The sequence below is a fragment of the Botrytis porri genome, assembly GCF_014898465.1.
Source record: "Botrytis porri strain MUCL 3234 chromosome Unknown BPOR_015, whole genome shotgun sequence".
In the NCBI taxonomy this organism is placed as follows: Eukaryota; Fungi; Ascomycota; class Leotiomycetes; order Helotiales; family Sclerotiniaceae; genus Botrytis; species Botrytis porri.
Genome location: NW_024066089.1, coordinates 1,555,155 through 1,571,507, shown reverse-complemented (window position 1 = coordinate 1,571,507; position 16,353 = coordinate 1,555,155). Strand labels below are relative to the sequence as shown.

General features: G+C 41.3%; 5 protein-coding genes across 5 annotated transcripts; 4 read left to right on the top strand and 1 right to left on the bottom strand.

The window, feature by feature from the left end:
* Positions 1–1,405: 1,405 nt before the first annotated feature.
* On the top strand, positions 1,406–3,115 carry EAF01_010232 (uncharacterized protein; the record flags this gene model as incomplete). The annotated part of the gene is made up of 1 exon (XM_038918489.1): positions 1,406–3,115. The coding sequence occupies one exon, from the start codon at positions 1,406–1,408 to the stop codon at positions 3,113–3,115; it is 1,710 nt and encodes a 569-aa protein (XP_038766459.1).
* Positions 3,116–4,413: 1,298 nt separating this feature from the next.
* On the top strand, positions 4,414–5,405 carry EAF01_010231 (uncharacterized protein; the record flags this gene model as incomplete). The annotated part of the gene is made up of 3 exons (XM_038918488.1): positions 4,414–4,476; positions 4,535–4,812; positions 4,868–5,405. 3 exons carry the CDS (start codon positions 4,414–4,416, stop codon positions 5,403–5,405), a joined length of 879 nt encoding a protein of 292 aa, XP_038766458.1.
* A 461-nt stretch (positions 5,406–5,866) lies between these two features.
* Positions 5,867–7,804, bottom strand: EAF01_010230 (uncharacterized protein; the record flags this gene model as incomplete). Its single annotated transcript, XM_038918487.1, has 6 exons — positions 5,867–6,054; positions 6,114–6,215; positions 6,272–6,686; positions 6,745–7,088; positions 7,146–7,340; positions 7,408–7,804. The coding sequence occupies 6 exons, from the start codon at positions 7,802–7,804 to the stop codon at positions 5,867–5,869; spliced, it is 1,641 nt and encodes a 546-aa protein (XP_038766457.1).
* Positions 7,805–8,482: 678 nt separating this feature from the next.
* EAF01_010229 (uncharacterized protein) lies at positions 8,483–9,460 on the top strand (the record flags this gene model as incomplete). The annotated part of the gene is made up of 1 exon (XM_038918486.1): positions 8,483–9,460. The coding sequence occupies one exon, from the start codon at positions 8,483–8,485 to the stop codon at positions 9,458–9,460; it is 978 nt and encodes a 325-aa protein (XP_038766456.1).
* A 4,278-nt stretch (positions 9,461–13,738) lies between these two features.
* Positions 13,739–15,159, top strand: EAF01_010228 (uncharacterized protein; the record flags this gene model as incomplete). Its single annotated transcript, XM_038918485.1, has 5 exons — positions 13,739–13,924; positions 13,996–14,032; positions 14,092–14,174; positions 14,229–14,605; positions 14,688–15,159. The coding sequence occupies 5 exons, from the start codon at positions 13,739–13,741 to the stop codon at positions 15,157–15,159; spliced, it is 1,155 nt and encodes a 384-aa protein (XP_038766455.1).
* Positions 15,160–16,353: the final 1,194 nt, after the last annotated feature.

Genomic DNA, 16,353 nt, shown 5'->3' with positions numbered 1-16,353 from the left:
TTAATTCTATTAAGCTTTTATTACTACTTATATCAAGTATATCCTTAAAACAAGACTAAAACAAATCTAAAAAGCTTTATTAGTTAATTATTAATCCTAGGAAGATTTATTTTAATTTAATATTAGAAATTAGAATATTTTAAATATTATTTAATTATTCAGATTAATTTATATTATAATCATAGATTTATTGTCTTAAGTAAAGAATATTATTATAACACTAACTATATAATCTATAGTTACCTTTATACCTTAAATATAAACTATTAGTATACTCTACTTTCTATAAGTACAGCCTCACCCTTTTAATAATTCTTTCATTCTTATAGTATAATATAAGCCTTTACCTATACCTTGACATTAATATTATGAATTTTCGTAATAATAGTTATATTAGGTTTCTCTTCGGCTTTAATTTAAATTATTACTTATTTTATACGACTTTTTGTAGTCAATATGAGATTTATTATAAGTTTCGTAATTGATATTTTTTAAGACTAAAAAAATTATATAAGATGTAGAGTTGTATAAGATGTAGGGATATTAATTATAATCAAATAGAAAAAAAACCAAGTAACCTACCTCTTATACTTTAAATTTTAAATTGTTAAGGACGTGTTCCTGACGATGGCCTAACCACTTCTCAATCCTATCATATACAAAAACATTCTTTCTGTTGAAACACGTGAAAAACACGTGATGCCATATCCCGTTCCACGCCATCTACGTACGAAGTGCGTAAGTGTGATGGTGACACATATGAAGTCTGTTCAACACTTTCGAAGAATACGTTTTTTGGATTCTGTATTACTGTTACATTTACATGTCAGAGGATATCGATAGAGGTCAGATAAACTAGAACGAGATCCTAGAAGGATATCTCTATCAGGAAGGAGATCCTAAAGAGATATTAATAATGTCAATGAAAATATTATTCATTCGATGGATACATGGTACATGATACGAACATGTGTAGAGACTTTTTAAGCGAAAACTATCAAAATGAATCAATTTTATACAATATATTAAGAAATCCCTACTCTCCTGTTAAGATTAACCACCACTAATGCTGAGCACTAAAAATTTCCTTGGAACGATTGTGAGATTTCGATCACCCTAGTTAGAAACCCATGACTTTTTCTCCCCTGGCGTCTTCTACATCTCCGAAGCCAGGCAATCCGGCTTCATAGAGGCCAAAAAGTCGCCACCAGACGTTCGATAATAACACATACACGTGTGACTGCATTCGTAGTGTCGCATTATAAGCCCACATTACTTACTGTGGGTATACTGAAGATGCCGAGGCTCGAAGTCTATATAACCTGTCGATGCCCTGTTACGACTTGCGGTGGGCGCTGGCGACCTTCTCCTCCGCATCGCAATCATAACCCCTTGGTCTGTCAGTATGATTTGTTTATCACTTTTGACGGCAGTTTTTGTCTCTTATGAGAGTGTAATCAGTGCCTCACCGCTGAGATCAAGTTGTCGCTGCTTTCCAGGCGATTCTTGCTACCCTGATGCTAATGTATGGGACGCCTTGAATGCTACGGTTGGAGGGAAGCTTATTGCCTCAGTACCTATCGCTGCAGTCTGTCACTTTGATCAGTTTGTGGCCTACGACGAACAAGCATGTGCCACCTTAAGGGATAACTGGTTCTATCCTGAAACACATCTATCTTCCTCGTCCTCTGCTATGGCCTGGATGTTCACAAACAACACCTGCAATCCGTTTCTTCCTTCTACAACTTCATGCACTTTAGGCAACTATGTTAGTTACGCTATTAATGCCACAACAACCAATGATGTGAAAGAAGCAGTCAATTTTGCCAATTCGCATAATATCCGTCTGGTTATTCGCAGCACTGGCCATGATTATAATGGTAAATCGACAGGAGCCGGTGCACTCTCGATCTGGACACATTATATGAAATCTATAACTCTTACTGAATCTTATAACTCTCAAGCTTACACCGGAAAAGCCGCAGTTCTTGGAGCAGGTGTTTCATCTTTTGAAGCTTACAGATTTGCTGACGCAAACAACGGCTTGATTGTGGGAGGGAATTGTCCCACTGTGTCCTTGGCTGGTGGATATAGTCAAGGAGGAGGGCATGGCCCATTTTCGACTAAATTTGGTCTTGCAGTTGACCAGGTTTTGGAATGGCAAGTGGTGACAGGTGAAGGAGAGCTAGTGACCGCGACTCCCACGAGAAATTCTGATCTTTATTGGGCACTCTCCGGGGGAGGTGGAGGGGCCTACAGCGTTGTGTTATCGGCAACGGTCAAGTTTCATCCACCAATAACCACACTTTCTTCAGCAACTTTGCAGTTTGCTCCTCCAGCCACAGGAAACGCCACAGCATACTGGAATACAGTCAAGGTATTCCTAGAAACCCTGCCGAGTTTGGTAGATGGTGGCTTGCAGCTTGGATGGACTCTTACCCCCGAAGTTTTCTTGATCTCCCCAGTCACGGGTTTTGACGTCCAGCAAGCCAAAATTGACGAACTTTTTGCCCCAACGATATCTTCCCTAAAAGCAGCCAATATTTCGTATGCTTATACATCTTCGGTATCCACCAGCTTTCTCTCATATTACGAATCCGGTGGCTTTGGCGCCAACGTCTCAAATACAAACCTTGCTGGACGCTTACTCCCTCGTTCAATCGTTCAAAATAGCATCGATAGCTTCATCTCCATCCTCCAAACAATCGTCAACAACAAGCTAATCTTTGCCGGCGTTACCTTGGATGTAAAGAAACCTGTAGTTGCCAATGCGCCAGCCATCTCCGTAAATCCCTACTGGAGACAAACCCTTATCACCGGCGTCTTCGGCGCCTACCTTGATTATACCGACTTCGAGCAGGGCTTTCAAACCCAAAATTTCATGACCAATACCATCATGCCTGCCCTAGCCGCCTTGACGCCGAACGGCGCCGCATATCTCAACGAAGCCGATTTTCAAGAGCCGGACTGGCAGAATCTGTTCTATGGTGAGAATTTTGATCGCCTGAGTGATATAAAATTGAAGTATGATCCCCAGCAAATATTTTACGCGCTGGGGGCAGTGGGGAGCGAGAAGTGGACGGAAAGACCGGATGGACGGCTTTGCAGGGTTTAGGATTGATGAGGAGGGGCTGGGCTCCATGTGGGGGAAAAAAGATGCCGGGTTTAACCAACTGTAAATTCGAACTAATTTTTTTTGGACTAAACCAGTATAAGTTAATCAAAAGATAAAAATCAATATATTCTCTTCCGTTTTAACGTTATTGGGTTTTTTGTGATTGACTTATAATTCGATTAACTGAAAGATTTTGGTGAAGATTTGAATGGTCAACTGTGGCCTGTTATTTCTCCTACGTAGAGCTGGGATAATGTGATATCTATTGTGGATCAGAGATAAAGACAATTCTCGGGGGGCGGAACGTGTCACCTAAGATCAACCTGGGGATGCACGTGTAGAAAAATTTGGCTTGAGAAAGACACCGATTAGGAAGACATTAGCTAGCCGGCCTCTAGGGAAGGTATTGATCGTAGAGTGATGGATAATTTACGTATTTGGCAATTGTGGAAAATGTACTTTGTATTCACTACACCTGTTAACCGTTTTGACTCCGTACTATGTTGGCCTTCTGCGGTCAGCGTCGCACAAGGTCTACATTTGGCAATTTACGATTGCGAGGTCAGTATTGAGGGGGCACGGATCCTTGTCCACGCTTTGCATCCATTGCACCCATACTTGTTGGGATGTGTGGTTGCGGCGTGGAAAGTAAGGGCTCCATGGGATGCCACTGCATCTTCGAGGTAGGATCACTAAAAGCTCGTATCGCAAATATTGCAATTGCGAAGGGTACGTAGCTACATAAATCGAAATTGGCGAATTACTTCCTCATACAATCTTAGCGTGTGATGACCAAACCGGTCTCGTACTATTGTTTGACTTATCGTAACAGTTTGACAGGAACAGAAGTTATCTTCTGCACCTCGTGCATGGCGGATGCAGTAATCTTGCCTCGGTCATTTCCGCAAATCCGAGCCTTTCACGCCTTGCATGAGCGTACGAGAACAGTTGCGCTCGATTCCGCTATCACCGAGTGGTCTCATGTCCGTAGAAGATGGCACTTAGTAATGGTTTTTGTCACCCATGTGCAGTGAGCAGCGTGCATATGTGATTTAGTGGCACACAATGCATGGGGTCAGAACTGTCCATATTGAAACGCCTACCAGCTTCCCCGGCAAACCTGTAGACTTGAACTCGAGATCCTCTATTCGGACTAGGTTTGGCAGGGGCTTAAATATAACCTCACTCCATCAATGTAATCAGTCAGATCCATCCCAAACATTCACTACTATTCCATTGAAGGGTTGCGATCCTAACACATCAGAAACCGTAAACGCCTCGCGATCCATCAGCGCACAATGTCACAACTTACTAGAGATATCCCAAGCCTTCAGCTTAAAGATGGCTCCGCAATACCCTTGGTAAGGCCTCTTCGCCGTCTTCCGCGCAAGAGTCAGAGCTCAAGCTAACAGGCCAAAGCTTGCCTACGGCACTGGTTCCGTTCTAGGCAAAGCAGCAGATGACGGCACCCTTGACGTAAAAACCGTTGAACACATCCAAAAAGCCCTCAAGCTTGGCTACACGCACATTGACTGTGCTGAAGCCTACAACAACGAGCGCGAGGTCGGCGCCGCGATCCAGCAGAGCCAAATAGCCCGCGAGAAGCTTTTCGTGACCACGAAGACACTAGGTTTCCAGCCCATTGCTCAGGCGCTAGATGCCAGTCTGCAGAAGTTGCAGCTCAGTTACGTAGACCTGTAGATCATCTCCATCCTCGTCAAAGTTGGGTCAATTTTAATGCTTTTATTATAGCTACCTTCTCCACATCCCTTGGCTCGAGCCCACGCGCTCTCTCCGCCACGTATGGGCCGAGATGGAAGCCGTAAAAGCTTCTGGAAAAGCAAAAGCCATCGGCGTCTCCAACTTCGCAATCTCACACTTGGAGACTATCAAAGCCGGCGCAAGTGAGATCCCGGCGGTGAACCAAGTCGAGTATAACATTTATCTCCAACAATCGGAGCTATCCGCGTACTGCCAGAGATACGGTATAACGATAGAAGCGTATGGGCCACTAGCACCGTGCATCACAGAGGGCCCAGCTAAGGTGACGGTGGGGGAGCTTGCGCGGAAGTATGGGGTGGGAGAGGCGGAAATTTGCTTGAGGTGGTGTGTGCAGAAGGGGGTGGTGGTTGTGACGACGAGTTTGAAGGAGGAGAGGGTGAAAGGTTATCTAACGGCCCTTGAGTTTAGCCTTGAGGATGAGGAAATTGAACAGCTGTCGAGTGTTGGGGCGAGTCATCATTTCAGGAAGTATTTTGCTGAGAATTTCGCTGGGGAGGATAAAGCATAAATAGTGTGAGAAATGGCATTTTAGCATCTTAAGTTTCGACCTGCTGCTCTTTCATTATGATCAAACGTTGAACCATTCAGTGTGGATTGCTCGCATCGATGAACTGTTGTTATTGTTTAGTCTTTCGTTTGACTTCTGAACAGTACTAATATTCGTGGCGAATTCATAGAAATCCTTAGTTGAACATTTTTCCTAGTTTTTCTTTTTCGAAGTTATCTTTAAGACCTGACATATTTAATAGATTTTCTTGATACTGCTTTTTAACTCTGTGAAGTGCAGTAATATACTTGACTAGTATTTTTGAATTACCATGGAAATATTTGGATAATGGAGCAGCATTGATCTTCAGGGTGATAGCGATCGAACAAAATTGAATTTTCTCATGTTTCGGTATGGATTATCTATATAGAGAACTACATGTAAAAGCATATCTCGGACTGTGGCCTTCTTAACCTCATCGCTCAGTTTCGTGGCTCAAACACACACCAAATATCTCCCGGCTGCATTGTCACTTGATCCAGCATATCTGTCCAAAATTTCTCCGGGTCGTGACCCGGTGCGAACTTGATCTTGAATGTCTTGACGAAAAGTGCTGTGACATAACGCAATTCCACATTAGCGAGTGCTTTTCCAGGGCAGATATGCTGACCTTGATGTCACAATTAGCATTCGAGAAAAAACAAATCAGGGACAGTGGGCTATACATACCAGCACCCCATGGGGCATATGCGCGCTTGTCTTTGATAAGATCTGGTCGGCTTGTCCAACGTTCCGCGATGAATTCGGTTGGATCTTGAAATGCAGAAGATACTACCAAAAATTAATTATTATGGGAAAGCCAAATTCTGGCAGTGGATTGAGCTTACAGCGATGCGAATTGTAGTATGGTGCAGTAACTTGGGCACCTGGTGGAATGAAGGTATTGTCAATCCACAAGCCTTGTGGACCTATGATTCGAGCAAGACCAGTCATCGAGGGGGGCGCTACACGCAAAGCCTCTTTTATAAAAGCATTCAAGAATGGCTTGCCTGCGAGTACTGTCGAATCTTTTTCATCAACATTCTTTAATTCCTCATAAATTTTGTCCGCATATGCCGGGTATTTGCACAGGAAATAGAATATCCCAATCATGGCAGCGCGTGCGGTATCACTACCAGCAACCAGTGCAGAGATAGTGTTTCCGAGGAGTGCATTCTGACGTTTCTCAAGACTAATTATCCCAGTCGAATCGTGGTAATCTTTGAGGAAAAAGCTTGAAACATCGACTTCATTGTCTTTTTTCTATGGCAAAAGCTTGTGAGAAATACACAGATTGATGGGAAATTTTAGGCTATCTTACATTCATTCGTTTCAGCATACGTGAGCGGCAGGACTCTACAAGACCTAGCCAGCTTTGAACCGGTTTCAAGAATCGAAGAAAGTTGAAGGCAAAAAGGGCTGGCCAGACGCTGTCTCCACACGGTGCTAGTACAACGAGTGCCCCTTTGAGTTTAAGTAACGTGCTGAGTTGCTCTTCTGCATCGGCTTTGCTAGAGACTTCACCAAAGACGATCACACTCATGAAGTCAAAGATAAGTCCTGTCATAAGGTCATTGATACTGACGGGTTCGCCTTGGGCATTGGAAACGAAATTCAGAACTTCCGAAGCGGGGGCCACTATATTTGCCGCATAAGTTCTAAGACCTGGAAGATGTTAGAACGGATTATTCAAGTCTGATAAGATAGTGTTTTCAATCCTACTTGCGGGTGAAACAGCTCGATCCCAAGGACGACGACGAACGGCGTTCTCTACAGGCTTACGGTTGAACACAACCGATGTTTTGGGATGAATCAGATCATACCAAACACCCTTTCCGTGGTACTGATCTGTTCCGTTTTTTCCACCTTTCACGAGTTCGACGCCTTCAGGATGGAAAACCGTGAGCTCATTCGGAGCTGATTTTTTTTTGGAATGGAGATTAGCATTCTGTATACCAAAGTTTAGAGAATAGATATATCATACCAGTTCTGACTATTGGTCCATATTGCTCAAATAACCGTTGCATCAAGAGGTGGTTCCTGGAATCCCTCGTTTTCCATATACTCCAAAGTTTGGTAGCTGCTGCAAGACGAGGCCCCGGGAAGCTTCGCAATCGATGGAAGACGACGCGGTATATGATGATACTGGTGAATAAAAACAAAAGATAACATGCAGATAAGACAGTCGATACCTGGAGCGAGTCTATGATACTGAATTCCTGATATCTAAGTTTGAGTAAAAGTAACGCATAGCCAGCACAATGAGCGAAGATGACATGAGGAATGTGCAAGTGCCAGTCTCCGTGTATGAAGGCACACAAGTGGGCTGCGATACCACTAACAGCAGCAGCTATAAAATAGAGCCAAGGTATTGAGGCCATGGTGCTTTGAAATCCTCAAGTTGGAGTGCTTGTCATAACAGAACAGACTGTAGAGCGTGGAAAGGTACACCTGCTCTACTATGGAGGGTGTAAAAGCGAATTATTTGAGTGCCACAAGTGTGGGGGAAAGTTTGGACAGTTAATCACAATTGAATCGACTTTTCGAGAGTGGACATTAGTGAGATTACTGTTTATCGGGGTTTCATTTTTTTCAAGGATAATTTTCCATCTGCAAGACTGTTGAAGTCGGCATTTCCGATAGCTTTGACTGTGCCTTTTCACAGGACAGCGGGGAGACCAATGGGCCGATTTATTTCTTCATTCATATCAATCTTCTGAACGACTAGAGGTGGACCGGCCTTATAAGAATGTAACTTTAGATCCAAACCAGGCGTTTAAGCTCCGCTCCATGTAGAACGAATTATAGTCACCGTAAGCGTCTATATCAGGAAACTAATGCACTCCTGTAGATGACCGTTGCGAAGAATGGTGCTTATCGTACATGAAAACTCTGCCTCACTTAAACTTGATGCATGTGTACCATATGCTCCATAGACTAGCACAAAGGACCCAATAATGACAATTGGGAAGCCTTACTTCCCCTTCAATATAAAAAGGAAATGTTACCTACCACCGATGCGACATCTATCAAAAGAACTGTTTCCCAAAACATCAGCCATGAGATCCACAGATCATCCCACGCCCCATCCAACAATTCAGAGCACATCTTGGGCAATGAATTTTGTGCGTCCTTTTCTGCATCGTTTAACATTGTTATACAAGATCGCCAAATGTTTCTGGTTATTCACAGAGAGTGATTTTGCCACTTTCGTGATTCCAAACACCACTTTCGGAGTCTGCTCTGCAATTGCGGGCTATCCTTTGGTATCGACATCTACAACAAGTGGGGTCTTAAAAAGACTTCCTGCAGTCATCTTTTTCAATTGGTCAAATCTGCTTGTTTTCGACTTGGCTAATCAGCGCCTATGGGAAGCCGTTGAAGAAGACAGGCTCAATAAGCCATGGAGGCCTGTTCCTAGCGGCAAAATAAGTCGCTCTGAAGTCAGGCAGGCTATGCAAATGATTATCCCACTCGTACTCGCATTAAACCATTATTTTCTGAATGTTGGGGCCGAAACGGCATGCATATTGACTCTCACCTGGGTATACAACGACTTGAAAGCGAGCGATGACGGATGGATCCAACGGAACTTTATCATCGCTCTATCGTTTGGTGTGTACAATTGGAGTTCGCTGAAGGTTGCAATTGGGGGTGGGGGGCTTTCATCAACAGCGGAGATTACTGAAGTCGGTCTCCATTGGATTACTTTGATGAGTGGTGTCATCCTTACCACCATGCACATACAAGATCTAAAAGATACCGTCGGAGATAAGGAGCGTGGTCGCCATACATCACCGCTGGTTCTTGGGCAAAGGCTTGCTCGGTGGACGCTAGTCATACCTATCACCTGCTGGGGACCCATCTGTATGCATTACTGGAAGCTTTCATGGATTATGACCGTTCCGGCAACAGCGCTAGGAGTTTATGTGGCATGGAGATGTATTTCGTACCGGGGGAACACTGAAGATCGAAAGACATGGCAATTATGGTGTGGGTGGACGGCATTGCTGTCGCTCATGCCACTCCAAATTTGAACTTCACTATGAGCGACTTTGCTGGAAAGAGCTTTGGAGGATTCGTAAAAGCCAAATGGTAATTAAATGTGAAGTGTTATCAATTACATTATCTCTTTAGTACGAGAGCTGGAGGCAGTAGCTTTTTCGGACTCCGCATCAATGGATTCTCTCATAGTTCGCTGTGCGGCATTGGGGCATGCACAGAAAATCACTCGTTGAGCTTTTACGTGTACTTGCCTACCCCCTATCTGCACGAATTAGCTATCCAACATATGAGTGGGATTTAGGAACAGAAAAGTTGGTCCTTTTGTATCTCGACTCAAATTGCTCAGAAAATTAGCCATGCGTTATTCTTTTCCATGTGAACTAGATATATTTGTACTCTCACCTAATACTCATGCCATTTTGCCTTTCCATGGTTTCACCATTGAATTTGTGATATATAATGATTGGTATGATTGGTTGAATCTGAATTAGCGGATGGATGGAATAGTTGAAGTAGATTGATGTTACTAATACCCGGATTTCTATTGCCAAATAGTGTGTCCTCGGAATTGCCTTGTTGGGACGACCGGTCAATTGGGTGAGTAAAACGGGCACAGTTGGGATGCGCCACTTGACATGTGAGTGTATAAGCAAAAGCTTCGTTTAGGACAGCAAGCTAATTGTCAAACTTGATTTAGATTGTTCTGACCCTATTCTCAGATATGCGATGTCCAAAAAGACGGAAATTTTACTCTTTTCGATAATACTAGACTGGTGCTGTAAATGTTCCTCGTCAGATGGATGGAATAGCTTCGTGTGACTGTTGAAAAGTCTAGTAGGGAGATCTGAACCAGTCGATTGGCGCATTAAGCGTAGTAGGAGCTGCATGAACCGACACTTGATTCACAGTGACAAGATAATTGGGACTTCACATAAATCAATGCTAGGAGGTCATAAGCAGCTTATGGCCATTGCTTGCGACAAATACGGGATGGCCCGTGCGTGATCGGCTGCTAGTGCTGATATGTAGGATAAGCGGAGCATTCATCATTCTAGGTCTTAGTCATTTCATCAGCTTTGTGGGACCCTGCATTTTGAATCCTCTGCGTATTATTGGCATGTAGTTTAAGGGCATGGTATGTAAGCCTCAATACATTCCGGACATTCCACCTTATTCGCGTGTGAAAGCATTACCCAGGAACCACTAATTTCACCGTCCAGGTACTTGCGGCCTCGTACACATTTGTGTGTAAGCAAAGGTGGCATGCCTGATAGGGTACAAGTTGCGAGTTTATCAGAGGTTTGACAAGGTTGCCATAGAGTCGGCTGGCAAATACATTTCCGGGAGCCAATAAGTGGTGGGGCCGACAGTGCGTATATGCTGGATAAAGTAGTAGAATCCATTGAAAGGGATTTAAATGGGATTTCTGTTCTGAATCCCTAATTGACGAAATGCATCATTTCTATTGCTTTAGTCAAGGCTTTAAACACGGATATAGCATCGGTGTTGTGGGTATGCATGCACGTGGTATGGTACTATCGTTCAATGGAACTGATTTGCAATTCATGGATCAGTGTTAAAGTGGGAGGATGGGGGACCGGTGCGCCGGAGAATAAATAATCAATAATGGATGACGGGCGCTTACCGCTGACAGCTCATCTGTGCTCCGCAAATCTTAAGATGGTGATATGGGGGCACTTATCAAGCTCGGGTAGTGCCTCGAAGAAGAAGGTGGGAGCGACAAGAATTGAGTACGGGGCCACAAAGGAGTGTTTGTTAGGGTCTCTGCTTTAATGCTACAGTACCTTGGACTGCAACAAGGAGTATTGAGCATCAAATGTTGTTTAATATGATACCATGCTACCTACTGCTTGACAGGGCTTTGCCACCCGAACACCCTAATTTTCCTGAAGAATGTCGACCCGTCGGAACGCGACATTTTGAAGATATAGTAAAACATCTTTACAAGAATACCGGTTTTTATAGTATTTTTAAGGATATATAGAGGTATTCTTATATAAAAATATTCGATTAATACTAATATAATAATTATTTAGTTCTAAATCCGATCGAATCATTTTTATAATACTTTTTTCATTTCAATCAAATTTGATTAAAATCCTAAAATGTTCTATTAAAATTCCTATATATTTGTTATATAATGATGAAATTCTAGTAATATTACTAGTTTATTAAAAATATATATAATACTAATAGCATAGCTATATAGATCGAATCGATTATGAATTTACTACTACTACTATATAATACTGAAACTAACGAAATCTAAGAATATTCTAATTAAAAGATTTTAAGAATATAGATTATCTTTAAGTATAAAAATTTTAGGACTAGAAAATATTAAGAATAATAGAGATTATCCTTATAGAGAGAATTCTTATAGAGATGTTTTACTATAGTTTAAAGGCTAAAATCATTGCCTGCTCAAACTTAAACAAATAAGGGTTCATGTACTAGTTAATACTTTTCATGTCTTCAGCAGCAGAATGCTAAGTTGCAACCAAGAACAACGAAAATGACACGTATGGACATAGATACTCAATTGTATTTCATCGGGTTGATACAATGGTTTGGGATTGCGATGCGTGTATCGAAGACCACCCTAACATGTGCCGAGGGTCGACTTCTTGCTCACTTAATCACACTTGGCTTGCATCGCACGTTTCCTCGATTCCAGACGGCTGATTGCAGTCTCAATTTGAGAACATCCATCTTTGCCACTTTACCCCGGAAGTCCCTGAAGATTCGTTCCTCCACAGAAAAGCATATAAAATTTTATACCAGGATCCTCTAGGCATCATAGAAACATAGGAAGTGCAGCGTCCGAAATGGGCCCACCGGTTTCGATGTAGTACGTATAGAGTATCATCGAACCGAACGTGTAGCTGTATACACGCTATCAATCACGGTCATGAACTATAGTTGCTGAATTTTAGCGCCGGACAGGCTGCGGCTTGACCCGAGCTTCCTGATACGGATCTCATAGCCTCTCATCATACATTTCTGCATAACAATAGTTGGAAAATGTTGCGCCTGAGCGCCTCTCGTCAATGTCAAACTAAATCGACCAATACACATCTCAACGCTTTCTAGGTACAACACTGTTTTTTAGTCCTGTAAATTGCAGACTAGAAGTCTCAAGCGCTCTCCGTAAGTAGTTGAGGACATGGTCATTTCTCCACCTTTTTGAACAGTTCATTGACATGATGCCCTTGTTACTTATTACTATCGAAAAATTACGTAATTATAGAATTTGTATGAATTGAGGACTTACTATTTTTTCGAAATTTTCACATCATTAGATTTTAATTAAATTAATTAAGCTTTTATTAAAAATGATTATTAATTAATTTTCATTATTATATCTCAATTTAATTTAAAATTCTAAGATCTATAATTATTACATTATATACCTCTACTCTAATTTCATATATATATTAAAGTTTCAATTCTCTTAAATCAAGGTTTAACTCTTTAGAATAATTTAGTTTCTATTTAAAATCTCTTTATAAAATTTATTCTAGTTTTGAGCTTGTATTCTCATATGCCTTAATAACTATTAGTACTCGCACAGCCGGAAAGTATACAACTGTTGCTATAATAGGAACAAAGCGCTATAGGAAAGACCTCTGGTATTTAAAGGGTATATAAATCATTGATATTTATACTACAAAAAGCACAGCTTTAATAAGCGAGTGATTTAATTTGTAGATTTTCACAAATCCTTATTCAGTAGAGGAAAATCGAAAGAAGTAACGGATTCTACTGATTTCTAGAGACCGATATAGTGCATTTAGGGCCGGTGTAGATACTTTCTCATCGCACCAGTAGCAAGTAATATGTTTGAAAATATACTAATTATCTCCTAAAACGAACTAATTATTATGTTAAATCTTCGATATACGCCACCATTTTACTAGTGAAAACACCGTATCATTCACCCACTCTCTTGAGAGTGAAATCATATCATACGTGAGATCTAGGATTTGAAATCTGTTGCAGCTTGAGATTCGTAGCTGATTCACTTCTAGGACGAAATGGTTGCATCAGATGTGATTTTTTTCCTAGCAGATGGAGCTTCGAGGCCCCTCTGTAAGCACCTTCAATGGCACGACGCCCCCATTCATTTTAAATCCTCCAATCCAAATTTGTCTTATTGCGCGTTCCTTATTGGAAATATGCAGCTAATGAACTACCTTATGTATGTACTATCCTGAGTGTTGGGATATGAAAAAGTAACAGACCTACGATACACATACACTGGAACTCGAAATTGCTATCCTTTCACCATGGGAAACACAAACTCGCATCCCAAGCACTTGGGTGCCTTAACGTCGCCAAAAGGTCTAGGGAATGTTGTTACTATCGTTATCTTCGCAATTCTCAGCATCGTCGCTGTCGGCTTGCGAATCTGGAGTAAAGTCGTCATTAGGCGTGCTTTCCGGGCTGATGACTATTGCATATTCGCTGCTCTAGTATGTATATTCTCTACCTTGATGCTAACAAAATATATTTACGAGCCATGACTGATCGTATACAACCGCAGCTTTTCTGGTTGGGGTTTGTCGTGTGTGAAATTATGGGTATAGTGCTCCATTTTGAACTGTCCAGGCGTCGTTTTCGTCAGCTAATCAAAGTTCAGCTGTCGTACCAGGAGCATTAGGCTTTCATGTTGAAGAAGCTATCAAATATTTGGGACCTGATTCACTTACTGTTACCTTGAAAGTAAGTATGCCGGCCGCAAAAAATGACCATATCAAGCTTATACTTTGAATACAGGCTTTCCTTGCTTCATCTCCAGTATGGATTATCTCCACCAGTTTGGTGAAAATCTCGATTTTATCTTTTTATACAACTATCTTTCCTGCCAAGACGTTTCATCTTATCGTCAACTCGATTATTGCTTTGAACGCTGTGTACTGCGTGGGCTACATCTTTGCATCTTTGTTCATATGCACACCATTTGCTTTCAATTGGGATAAAACCTTAACAAATGGAAAATGCGGCGACACGATTCAGCTGGAGATTAGCTCTGCATCAATCAATATGATCTTTGATCTTATAGTTGTCTTTCTTCCCATGCCGACTTTATGGAGACTCAAGATGGCTGTGAGTAAGAAGCTATTTGTTAGCTTCATCTTAGGTCTTGGATTATGGTATGTTCCACAAGACGTCCATCTAGCCTGCATTGCAGGTAGCACTCATTCCAAGTCATGATTTACTGACAACCATGAACAGCATTTGCGTCATGAATATAACTCGTGTTGTTCTCGAGACGCGTCAGGACAATATCGACTTTACATACGGGTTGGTGTATGCGGGTCTTTTCGCTGGCTTGGAAAATGGCATAGGCATCATCGTGGCATGCCTACCAACCTATGGACCTTTGATACGAGGGCGAACAAAAGGATTCAACAGTGCTGAGTCTGAAAGCTACATGCGCAATCGCAAAAACTCCTATTTTCAGAGAAAGACGAAAGAATCTTATACAACTAACATGGCCTCATTCGACGAAGAAGGCTTTGAAAGATTGCATGAAAATATGGACGGTGTTCCACTGAAGAGTCTGCAGAACGGAGGAGTAGGAGCCCAGCGTTCTGCATGGGTAGCCGTTGACTCCCGCAGTAATAAATCATCCCTGAACCTTGGTGAATCTGAAGGTATCGCGGTAAAGACCGAGCTTAAAATGACGAGCTCAGGAGGGCCATAAAATGGCGAAAGATATAATCACCAATTACTTTCTGTTTGCATGTATGTACTTTGATACGAACGCGGCACGTTAAAATTAGATAGAGTCACGAAAGGAGCTCATTAATTAATTTGGTTAGTCAACGAAACTTTCCACTTTGAAGATCGAGTCTGCATAATGAACATTTGATACCCATATAGACCTCGCGATCTTTGAACTTTGGGGATTAAGATATCATGATGCATACAAATCAATGTCACCCATGTTAGTTTTCACAAATCATAGCACAATTTGTTCATCTCATTCTGAGTGCACAAAAAGCGTTCTGACAAATTCAAAAAATCGACTGCAGGTGATCATCTTATCAGTCGGTTGAAATCAAGTGATTAGCCGAAAGTGAAAGTAATCATCACATGAATTGAAGGCAATAACATGTGCACAGTTTACTAAGCAGATAATCGACAAGCGAGCAAGCAAGAGTAGCGTGAGTGGCTAGGCCACAACTCATTATTACTTCCGTAGAAATACCTGCATCCGACCGGAAACCCTGCCCTCATACTCACCTAAATATGGGCCACCAATCATCTTGTATTTTCCCACCTTATGGGACGTGCCTGTGAGTGGAGTGTGGCATACTTTCTGGCAGCACAAGTAACTTATCCGGGTCGAAATAAAGTTACAGTAGGTACCTAGTTTCTAAGTTTTATCTTGGAGCGCTCATCTTTCCATTAGTGGATCCATCTTACCCACAGAGAACAATCCTTGCTGATAAACGCAGTCAGCTTATGCCAACGACATGAACTCCGCCCGGAAGTCATTCCAGATACTTAGGGATTAAATAAGCACGCAGATTACATATATCGTATTAACTAAATTAGGTGATAACGTCTTATGGCCTACAAATCTACCTTATCTCAAATTTAAATAAATTAACGTGCTTTATTAGTGCGTACATTATATTAGTATGTATACTACTTTAAAACTACATCAAAATCAAGCTTTTCTTAATATTTATATTTTAATAATTAATTATTATTTTTTTTTAAAAAAGAGAATATTTAATAATAATCAAAAATCAAATATTCAAAAATCTAGTTTTCATTTAAATATTCTTATTATATTTTTTAAAAAAAGTTAAAATTGTTATGATTTTTATAATAATTATTATAATTATTCGAATTTTCAATTTATTATTAGAAATTCAAAATATTTATA